At 48.9% G+C, this 11,143-nt stretch overlaps 4 protein-coding genes across 4 annotated transcripts; 2 read left to right on the plus strand and 2 right to left on the minus strand.

The window, feature by feature from the left end:
• Nucleotides 1–39: 39 nt before the first annotated feature.
• On the plus strand, nt 40–1,741 carry EURHEDRAFT_381734 (nucleotide sugar dehydrogenase; the record flags this gene model as incomplete). Its single annotated transcript, XM_040779444.1, has 3 exons — nt 40–79; nt 125–549; nt 599–1,741. 3 exons carry the CDS (start codon nt 40–42, stop codon nt 1,739–1,741), a joined length of 1,608 nt encoding a protein of 535 aa, XP_040634442.1.
• A 1,187-nt stretch (nt 1,742–2,928) lies between these two features.
• On the minus strand, nt 2,929–6,000 carry EURHEDRAFT_466519 (putative beta-galactosidase; the record flags this gene model as incomplete). Its single annotated transcript, XM_040785109.1, has 2 exons — nt 2,929–4,402; nt 4,454–6,000. 2 exons carry the CDS (start codon nt 5,998–6,000, stop codon nt 2,929–2,931), a joined length of 3,021 nt encoding a protein of 1,006 aa, XP_040634443.1.
• A 1,410-nt stretch (nt 6,001–7,410) lies between these two features.
• Nucleotides 7,411–8,187, plus strand: EURHEDRAFT_381736 (ankyrin repeat domain-containing protein; the record flags this gene model as incomplete). The annotated part of the gene is made up of 1 exon (XM_040779445.1): nt 7,411–8,187. One exon carries the CDS (start codon nt 7,411–7,413, stop codon nt 8,185–8,187), a length of 777 nt encoding a protein of 258 aa, XP_040634444.1.
• Nucleotides 8,188–9,368: 1,181 nt separating this feature from the next.
• Nucleotides 9,369–10,852, minus strand: EURHEDRAFT_510130 (uncharacterized protein; the record flags this gene model as incomplete). Its single annotated transcript, XM_040785938.1, has 2 exons — nt 9,369–10,534; nt 10,641–10,852. 2 exons carry the CDS (start codon nt 10,850–10,852, stop codon nt 9,808–9,810), a joined length of 939 nt encoding a protein of 312 aa, XP_040634445.1. The 3' UTR covers nt 9,369–9,807.
• Nucleotides 10,853–11,143: the final 291 nt, after the last annotated feature.

The raw sequence follows: 11,143 nt of genomic DNA on the forward strand, positions 1-11,143 counted from the left end.
CTTTTGTGTTTCTCCGTGGCTCCCAGTATAGCTAACAATATGACTCGTCACGTGGTTTGTATTGGCGCTGGATTTGTGGGTGAGTAGTGCCATGACTGCCTTATGAATGATGTTGACAATATAGGCGGCCCATTCGGCGCCATGATCGCATACCAATGTCCCGATACACTGGTTACGATCGTGGACAAGGACCAGCGACGAATCGATGCATGGAATTCCGACAATCTCCCAATGTACGAGCCCGGCTTGGAGGAGGTTTTATCCAGCATCCGGCAGCGACCGACACATATCGCACATCACGAGTCTGGAGAGGACTTGTCAAACCTGCGATTCTCGACGGAAATCGAACAAGCCATAAGCGACGCTGACATCATCGTATTGTGTATCGATACCCCAACCAAGTCGTATGGCATCGGAAAAGGACTGGCGCCAGATCTGGCAAACATCCAAGCAGCAGTGCGGACGATTGCGCGAGTGGCGACGAGCGATAAGATTGTGATCGAAAAATCGACCGTACCATGTGGGACAGCTGAGTTAATTCGCGACTTGGTACATTCTCATGTATCCAGCTAGGATCGAACAAAGCTAACGAAACCAGCTGGAATCCGGATCATCGCAACAAGTCCGATTCGAAGTCCTCTCCAACCCCGAGTTCCTATCCGAAGGCACAACCATCACAGACCTGTTACATCCCTCCCGCGTGCTCATCGGCTGTCAACGAACCCCATCTGGACAAAAAGCAGCTGCAGCGCTTTCCGCCATCTACGAGGCATGGGTACCCCGGAACCGAATTAAGACGATGGACTGCTGGTCATCGGAACTGTCTAAACTAGCAGCCAACGCAATGCTCGCCCAACGACTAAGCAGCATCAACTCTCTCAGCGCGATCTGCGAGGCTGTCGGTGGCGATATCGACTCCCTCTCCATGGCATGCGGGCTGGACCCGCGACTTGGTCCTAACATGATGAAGAGCGGTCTAGGTTGGGGAGGAGGCTGTTTTGAGAAAGACGTGCTGGACCTGGTTTACATCGCGCGCACCCTAGGGCTGGACACAATAGCAAATTATTGGGCGTCGGTGATTGAGATGAACGAAGAGCAGAAGACCCGGTTCCTGCGGCGGGTTCTCTCGTGTATGCATGGTAGTGTGAGGGGGAAGTCGATTGCGATACTCGGGTTCGCGTTTAAGAAGAATACTTCCGATACGAAACAGTCGCCGGCTATCCCTGTGGTGAGGGGCTTGCTGGCTGAAGGCGCGCGGATATCCATCTACGACCCTATGGTACCCTCGACGACCATCCTTGCCGACCTGGCACCGTTGTCGGACAGGGAACTAGCACAGGTTCACATCTGCGAGACAGCATATGATGCATGCGACAACGCCGATGCGGTAGCAATAGTAACCGAATGGGATGAATTCCGAATGGCCGAACCACGGAAGCGAAGCTCCACACAATCAACTCTAACGGACGATGAACAGGAATGGGCAGCACAACCACCCCCAACATCACGATGCCTAACGCCAGACAGCGAGGAAAACCTGTTCACGGTATCACCGGCGACCAGAGAGCCGCTGGATTGGGAGCATATCGTGAACGGGATGCAACATCCGAAGTTTGTGTTTGACGGGCGAAATATCTTGCCAGGAGAACGGATGCAGATGCTGGGATGTCGATATGTGCGAGTTGGGCGAATGTCGGAGTGGGATGCGGTGCGGATGAACCGATACCCATTTAGCGGTTGATTTTAGCTTTCATTTTTGTCTGTTATGCATATGCAGCCGTGCTGTGTGCAAGGTTATCGGCTGGAAATATTACACTTGGGCTAGAGCGGTGGTGCGTACATATTGCGTGAGATAGAGCACTGTCATAGACCATGCGAGAGGATCCCCGGTAATCTGAATGTAGCGTTGCGTGATTATCTGGAGTACCTTCGCATTCTACTCCAGACCCTGGTAGAGAACACTCAGTACGTGCAAGCAAATCATTATTGTAGAATATTCCTGCGGAAACCCCGAGTCCGACTTCTCGCCGCTTTTGGCTCCGTGAGTAGCCCGGAGCGTATCCCATGGCAAGCCATAGCAGCCAAATTGCATAACGAAAATCGAAGGTTGAGACATCTCACTGCTCACAGTTCCGCCCACTAGTGTAGTGTACTTTGGACACCAACAGAATGTGGTGGCATAGCACTTCAAATAGACCATAGCTTTGTGAATCCTTGCTTATTTTGCTTTAATTTAGGTATTGAATATAGAACAGCATGCTCTTTATATTGAAAGAGATTACGACCATAAAAATGCCTCCAAAGGGGAGAAATGAGATATAATATTGAACGCGGCCAAGCCCTAAGAGAGATGACGGGTCAATACCAGCGGGTCAATATAGCGAAGATAGACGAAAAGGGAATAAACAGAAAGAATCAATGAATGACAAACGAATACGTGCCAACTGGATACTGGCTGGATGCTGGCTGCATATCAGCCACTGGAACATAGTGGAGGGTGCCCCGATACATAACGCAAGCATGTTGCATTCTGTCTGGGTTGCACTGTCCTCGTACAAGTTGCTGTCTTCTGTGGTCTTGGTGATTGGATAGAATTAACTCTGTCAAGGGTGGAAATTGATTGATGGCAAACAAAGTCTTTTGAACGGGGTATGAACACCAATTTTCCCCCCAATACATAGGATAGCGCGGAATTTGATCGAAATCCGAGAACGAAATCGATAAATAAAACCAGGCAGCTGATATACACACGCCTTCTCCGAATAAGAGATTTTCTATGCTATAGACAGTCCTAGATTACCTGACTCGGCTGAGTAGTTCGTTCACACGGTGGCCAGGTTTCGGGCTAATCATTTTGATTTCTTGTGAATCTTTCTACCCATTTATGGCTTATATACAGAGAGAATCAATGTCCACTTCGCTCTTATACTAGGCAAGGCTTAGCTCGAACGTAAAGTCAAACGGCTCCGTCTTGCACTGGTACTTCTCAAACGGCCTGGGTCCCACACTCGCCGATCCTAGCCCGTGGTTGTCATAGTCCAGATTGAGCACTGTCATATCCAGCGGCTGAAGCTCGTGTGGGTGCTTGGCATCATCCAGGTCGAACGGCATATAACGTCCTGCCGTGAAACTGAATGGCGCGCTCTCGCCCACGCGACGCACATCGAGCGTTAGGGCACCGTTGGAGACTTGCAACCACCGTAGGTCCTCGCGGTTCCCGTTCTCCTGCGGATAATCGTAGTGTGTATACAGTTCGCGGACTGCAGCCACGTATTGACCAATGCGGCACGCCTGCTTTGAGTCCTTGTAGTTCTCCCCTGGTCCACGCCCAAACCACCTCACCTCGTCGAACTCTTCTGGCATGATGGTTAAAAATCCGATACGAGGCACGACAGATGGTTTATTCTTGCCAACGAACTCTCCGCTAGCTCGAACGCGCAACAATGGCTCTTCTGCGGCAATGGTGTATATCAGGTCTGCCTCCACCCCCCACTCAAGCACATTGGGCGCAACGCGAACCTTGAAATGGACAACAATCTCGTTATCCGACGTCTTCCAGGCCACATCCCGAACCTGTGTGTGCATCATACCAACCTTGGTCTCCCCCCACTCCGCCATGTTGCCCTCACTCGACTCGTCGTTTTGGGTCATGGCCCGGTAGAAATACAGCTCGGGGCCCCGCTGGAACAGGTTCACGCCATCGACTTCCCAGGTGACATTTCCCTGCAACAGGTCGAAGCCCAAGGTCGATTTGCCGTTCTTGACCCTCAGCTTGGTTCGATCCTGTTGCACTTCCAGCCCTGCGACATCGCGAGCCACGGCAGGGATGGAGCGCTTTGCAGCTGCACCTATCAGGTGCAGCTGGTCCCAGGCAACAACATGGCCCTTCTCTGCCCACGCCGTATCTTCCTTCAGCCGGAACTCCACAGTGAGCCATGCCTCCTGTGAGAGGGCTCCCTTATCCAATGGCAAGTCCACTGTGCGGTTCTCCCCGGCGGGAACGCGGGGGAGCTCCAATCTCTGGGCCTCTGTGGTGTCGCCGTCGCGAACAATATGCCACGAGGCATTCAGTCCACCAAGGTCGACGAAATCATAATGGTTGGTTACAATCATCTGCTTCGTGTCCTCAGTCAAAGCCACGGAGACAGGCTGAATAATCTTCGCGTACTCCAGGAGGCTGGGCATAGGGGTATGGTCCGAGAGTGTCAGGCCATCCATGACGAAGTCCGTGTCATTGGGCTCGTCACCAAAATCACCACCATACGCATAGTATTCGAGGTCGCCCTCCTTCTTTAACAGGCCATGGTTGCTCCACTCCCACACGAGTCCTCCTTGGGAGAGTGGCTCTGATCGAAACAGCTCAATATATTCTTCTAATCCTCCAGGCCCGTTACCCATGGCGCTTGAGTGCTGTCAACAGGTTGCTCGTCAAAGAGAGTAATGGAATACTTACTGTGCAAACTCGCACAAGATGAGAGGCTTATCTTTGTGGCTCTCCATGTGCTCCCGCATCTCATCGGGCGAAGAATACATCTGGCTGTAAATGTCGGCCGACTCTGCCTCCCGGTCCTGTTCGTAGTGGATGATTCGCGTCGGATCTCTCCGTTTTATCCATCGGTACATGGCCGCCTGGTTCTGGCCGTAGAAGCACTCATTTCCGAGCGACCAGATGATAATTGAGGCGTGGTTCTTGTAACGCTCCACAAGTTGCTTGGCCCGGTCCAGGTACGCATGAGTCCACTCGGGATTATCAGACGTCCATGAAGCGGCTTGCTCTTCAGTGTCTTCGAGATTACCAAAGCCATGACACTCCAGGTCCGCTTCAGCAATGACGTAGAAGCCCAGCTCATCAGCGACGTCGAAGAATGCCGGATGAGGGGGCTGATGGGCGGTCCGAATCGTGTTGATGTTGGAGCGCTTCATGCGAACCAAGTCCGCGCGCATTGCCTCGTATGGAACTGTCCGACCGGAAAGATGGTTGTGCTCATGGCGGTTCACGCCATAGATAATGACCGGCTTTCCATTGACATGAAAGTTTGAGTCGCTCATCTCGATCCGGCGGAACCCAACTTTTTGACTAATAGTGCGGCCATTAAACTCGATCAAGATGGTATACAGGCTCGGTGTCTCGGCGGACCAGAGTTGGAAGTCATCACCCTCGACTCTCTTTGAGTAGCGATCAGACGAAGACCCGGACCACCTGTCAAGAACCTCACCGCTAGGCGACAGAACCTTGATGCTCATGTCTCCATCTTCGCCCTGGATAGTGACATTTGCTCGTAGCGTGCCACTTTTATAGCCGTCATCAACCTCGGGCACCACGTGAAAATCTGAAATCGAGGCTCGAGGAAATGGGATCAGGTAAACATCCCGGAAGATCCCCGACAGCCACCATTGATCCTGGTCCTCTATGTAGGAGCCATCGGACCACTGGTAGACACGGGTCGCGAGTGTGTTGGTCTTTTCCGATGAGAGATAATCCGTAATGTCAAATTCGCTAGGGTTGCGGCTGCCTTGGCTGTAGCCGACCTCCTCGCCGTTCACCCAGACATGGAACGCGCTATCCACGCCCTCATACCGCAGACGAATCTGCTGGCCGTCCCAGTCGGCGGGCACCTCAAACTCACGCCAATACGAGCCCGTGGGGTTCATGTACGAGACGTTTGGCGGGGTGACGGGAAAGGGGTAGTCAATGTTGGTATATTGCGGGCGCCCGTAGCCCTGCATCTGCCAGACGCCCGGCACTTCAATATTATCCCAGCCAGTGACATTGGCCCTCTCCCAGATTGGCGCTTCAAAGGGCGTTGCATCGTAGTGGAACTTCCAGGTCCCGTTAAGGCTGTGAAAAAAGCTCTTCTCGCGATTGAACGTGAGGGCGGCATCCTCATCCGCGAACGAGTAGAAGTGTGCGCGGGGGGGCAAAGTGTTGCGGTGGAGAACGTGGAGGTTGGACCAGTCGGGGAGAATGCCCGGCCAGGACATGGCTGCCAGTGATGCCATGGTTGCACTCACGGAGTCTCTCATCTTACATCCTGCAGTGCCACCACGGTCTTTTATACCACTGGTGAGCGGAGATACTCCGGCGGCTCCCCGCGCCAAGAGGACGCTGTTATTGCTACCAGTCGCGCCAAGCACTTCCTCCCTGCGTTCATCCTATCGTACAGACAAGATTGAGTGAAGTGGAGATCTCGGAGTTCCGGCTCCCACTATATTTGGACGGAGCGTCTTGTCGCGTTTTGCCAAGATGTCCGATGTCGAGCTGGGGGGAGATGATAGGGCTTTCCCCGTAACGTGGAAATCCTCTTTACCCCGTGCGCTATGCCGGTTGTCGGGCGTTTTGGCACCGACATTTAACCGATTGGACGCAACCTTCTACTATCTCGAATAATGCTCCTGTTGAGGTTGTTTGTAGTGATTTGTAGCTCCCTGTGCTAGGGGACCTATTGCTAGATGAATTAACCAAAAGCCCCATTCACACCCAACAACGAGAAATGTGAGCAAGTTGAAGATATTGTATATAGAGCCCGACCACTGTCTCAGACATGCACTGATTATGGCCTTTAGTAAGAGACAATGTTCAAAATATTTTATGCATCTTTACCAAATTACATCCAGGAAAAGATGTGTAGTTACCCAAATGCTTTTCCGGGCAGTCCAGAAGTGTCGAAGGAGCCGATTACATTATCTCATGCGAAAAGACCCCATTGTGGTGTCAGTTTGTGGACTCGGTCAAATTTGACAGAGTTGTATAATTATAGACCTGTGAAAGTTGATATAAACCCGACAGGGCGCAGGATATCTGCACTGAAATCGCACAATCCAGCGGAATCAAAACCGGCGCAGAATGAGGGGGAGCGAAAAATGGAGAACAGCAGTATTTATCACATCCACGGTGGCATCAGCCTTGGTCAGTTAGAAAACTGCTAGTGGAGCTAGTGGGGATTCTCATGGATTCTCATGGATTCTCATGGATTCTCATGAATTTGAGAATGTAGTCGGAGTTGTGACTAGACAAGGTGAGGTGAAGATAAAAAAGCAGTAAAAGTGACCTGGTCAAAGGACCATGATCATACCGTTCTCCAGACTAACTACGGCGTAACACGGAGTTAGAGTATCAGACAAGCATAACCATAGCCAAATTGAACTCTACTCATTGATTATAGCGGTGCTCTTCTTGCAGGCCTAAACCGTTGACAGGTATTATGATACATAGGGTCGTACTTTCGCATGGGGCTACAGAATAGCTATGCTTGTACTGACTGGAAATCTGCCTTGTCAAACTAACCTGACATAGGCACTAAGTATATATATATAAAGCCATCACTTACGCTTCACACATCCTTTACCCTACGGTGTACAATCAACCCCTTGGTTACTATCTTCTCTTATACCTCATATACTTCTGCTATTATGCAAGCAAAAAACGAGCATTTGTTCCAATCTGCCTCTGCTGGCAATCTCTCCGCGATTTCCAGTATTCTAGCAGAATACACCCCTCCCTCAGAGACACTCCAGCAGACAATTGTGAAAGCAAGCTACCCCAATGCCAACCTGTCTATAGTCACAGAACTACTACACCAACAATTTCCCCATCTCCCCCTCTCAGAAGATATGATCCGCTGGTCTTGTTATACCGGCTTAACCCCCATTGCCGAAGCAATCCTTGCCAAAGACCCCCAGGCTTATACTGGCAGCTTCGATGATGAGAGCGGAACTCCTATGGTCCTTGCAGTTCAAAGCCAAAAGTCATATGAGTTTCTCTCCTATCTGCTCTCCCACGGTGCAGACCCATTTCTGCACCATGGTCGATATGCGCCACTATTTCCTGCTACTGTGCTTCGCTACCGTGGCGCGCTGGATGCTGTGGCAGCTATGATGGACCATGGGGTCAATCTTCAACATCAGAATATTCTTCTGACAGCTGTTGGCCATGGATACCTGGAGTTGACTCGGTATCTATTAGCCCATGGGGTCACACCAGAAAATGATCAGTCAGCGGACAACCAGAGCAAAGTACCAGTATTACACATAGCGGTTTCTGATGGCGACATTAGGATGGTCCAGCTTCTTTTAGAATATGGAGCAAGGGTAGATATAAAGGATGATCAAGGATTAACGACAGTGCAAGTTGCTGAGAAAATGCAGCACTCGAAAATTATTGAATTATTGAAAGGTAGTCTATGTTGATTTTATGTACGTTAGCATTTCTCTTAACTATCTATCAAGCAATCCATCCATTTGAGTGTCCACCGCATCCAAATTCCTACACACTACAAGCATAGCATGAATTGGTTATTCTAATGATTCAATAATGATATTGAATAAATTCATATCATTAACCTATGTGTCACGAGCTCGGACTAGTAGATACTAACGAAGTGATATTTTTACCTAAACTAGTATAGCCATTAGTTAGATTCGATATTCTCATTTGAAGAAAGAAACGAAAAGACAACCTATCTAGAGGATGAAGGGGTTTTTATAAATACTGTATGACAGGGGTTCTACTCATTTTGGTGTCTTCTATCATTATTAGTCTTATACGTACCGTCAAGCTGTACACATGACGTCAAGATGTAAAGCCGTCACAATGCCCTCCTTGACAACCAGGAAGTAGCACGGCAGGTGCAGAGCTGTCCCAGGGGCTCCAGTCAGAGCACTATCCTGGTCTTTCAAGAAGCTGCAAGTGCCTGGCCCAATCGGTCCCCCTGATGTACGGCAATCCCACCTGGGCAGGTGCAAATCTTCTGGATCCCTGGGCATGCAGTCAATGCAGGGAGCGAGAATGCCAATGAATACGGGAAAAGAGGAGCTAAATCTACCCCAAAGACCAACCCCCATCTTCAGCATGGGAAAAATGCCGAAAAAATTCTGGCTCAAATAGACGAGGTATCAACGTCCCTCCGAGGTCTTGTCCAAAAGTTCAACCTACCGATTGCAGAAGGAGCTTTTTAAAACTCTTACAACCCATATATGAATTCGCTTGAAGTTCTATGTCTTCCAGGACCAGGACTGAACTCACCTGCCAGATTTCAAATTGGGCTGAATTGTCTGATAGTAAATGCATATTCTGGTTAAATGGCATGACTGGGACAGGAAAGTTACCATTGCCCGAACAGTTGCACAGACTTTAAAAGAGAATGGGCAACTGGGAACTAATTTCTTCTTCAAAAAGGGTGAAGCGGACAGTGGTAATCCAAGGAGATTCATATCAACTACCACAAAGTAATTAATGGCCCATGATCAGCAGTTGGCATCTGGCATTCTAAAAGCAATTGAGACGGATCCGGATATTTCAACAAAATTTCTCCGAGGCCAGTTTGGCATGCTCATTCTCCAGCCTCTCCAAGAACTGGAACTGGACCAGACTAGGCTGCGGCAGCATCCAACGGATCATATGATATCCAACTATCACATCCGCAGATTGCGGACTTGGATGCCAATTTGACATCCAACCATCCGCAGCGATGAGACTTGGATGTCCAACTCGATCTGTTGGATATCTTTTGGATATCCAACAGTATATCAAACACTACAAATATGCCAAGGCTCATGACCTAGAGGAGACTGCATAGATTATGCATTCTTCGCGGTATTTTTGACGTATTCAGTGTGTAACTGATTTCCTCGAAATCATTCTGGGAACTATTTCTTTATTTAATGCATTTTGGTCGAGATGGTGGTCAAGCAGTTCTTTATTTAATGATTTCCGAGGAAATAAGCTGGAAAGGAATTCTTTGGTAAGATTGATTTCAGATGAAATGCAGTTTCTTTGGTCTTTTCTGCGGAGAAAAATTCTTGCTACTATTACAGTCTATCAATCTCAAATCCATCCGGCAGCTTTGGCTTCTTCCAAATCCTGCCTGACCGCGCCTGCGTGCTCCTTTCAGTTGCCATTTCAGGAAGTGGGAAGCCATTATCTCCATCATCTTGAAGCTCAGAGGTCTTATACCAAGGCCGCTTGCGTCGTTCTTGCTTCCTCTGAGTTGTAATTTGTGTGAGAGTCAATTCTTCCTCTGAATTATCATCATCTGAACTATTCAAATCATCAGATAGATTGTTGCCCTTGCAGCCCTCTTCTTCATCATCACTGATCGGCTCAACTTCATTGAGAGATGGCACAGGCTTCCATATCTGATCAAGCATAGCAGCCTCTCCACTAGACAAATGCTCCTTGATCATCTCTAGCTCGCTTTGTTCAAGCTCAAACTTTGATGAGAATAAATGGAGCATCAAGCCTTTGATTGTGTCTGGTTTTAGTTGCCCCCGACGATAGTGGCAGACATCACGAGCACAATTGAAGAGCCTTTCAACACCAGCACCACTGGCAGGTGTTGAGAGGATATCCCGTGCTATCCTTGCAAGCACAGGATACTCATGTTCATGCTCTTTCCAAAAGAGACGAGGGTGCCCCTTGGTAAGTCCTAAGGAATGGGTTAGTATTAGAATAGCATAATGGATAGATGTGCTAACCTTTAGCGAGATATCACGTGATCTCATCCTCTGGTTGATCCACTTCGGCTTGGAGAGAGGTCTGAGAATCCATCATAAGCTCAAGCTCATTTTCGATAGGATCTTGAGATGCCTGGATATTCACTGGCGCTGCTTGAGGCACTACTTGCTGTTGATATCAGTTAAACTCCTTCTGTAGCACATCCTGATAGGTTTTCATAAAATCAACACAGTTCCCATCCTCATCTTCTCCTCGCCAGTCCTTGCTGTCAAAGTAGCGAAGCTTCTTTGAGGGACAAAGAATTGTTGCAATTGCATATACTATACCATATGACTCCTTATCTGTTGCATAGTAATACTTTGAGAGTTTTTCCTTTGCAGCTTGAAGTGCCCGAAGCATTTTCTTCTTCCAGGGAACAGCTTTGCATTTCAGTTTCTTCTCGGCAGCATCAAGGTGGCTAAAGAGCTTGTTGTAAATGCTGAAAACATGGTGAACTGTAACATCCCGAGTCTTTGATAGGACATTAGTCAAATCAAAGAAAGGCTTTGTGATTAAAAGCAGATAATCCACTTGGCGCCATTCTTCTTGGTTAAGCTTGAATTGAACATATTGATGTATTGTGCAGTACTGGTCAAAGACCTGTTGGAGCTTCCTAGCACAGTCAAGCATCAAGAAAGTAGAATTCCAGCG

Source organism: Aspergillus ruber, assembly GCF_000600275.1.
Source record: "Aspergillus ruber CBS 135680 unplaced genomic scaffold scaffold00044, whole genome shotgun sequence".
NCBI classification, from domain to species: domain Eukaryota; kingdom Fungi; phylum Ascomycota; class Eurotiomycetes; order Eurotiales; family Aspergillaceae; genus Aspergillus; species Aspergillus ruber.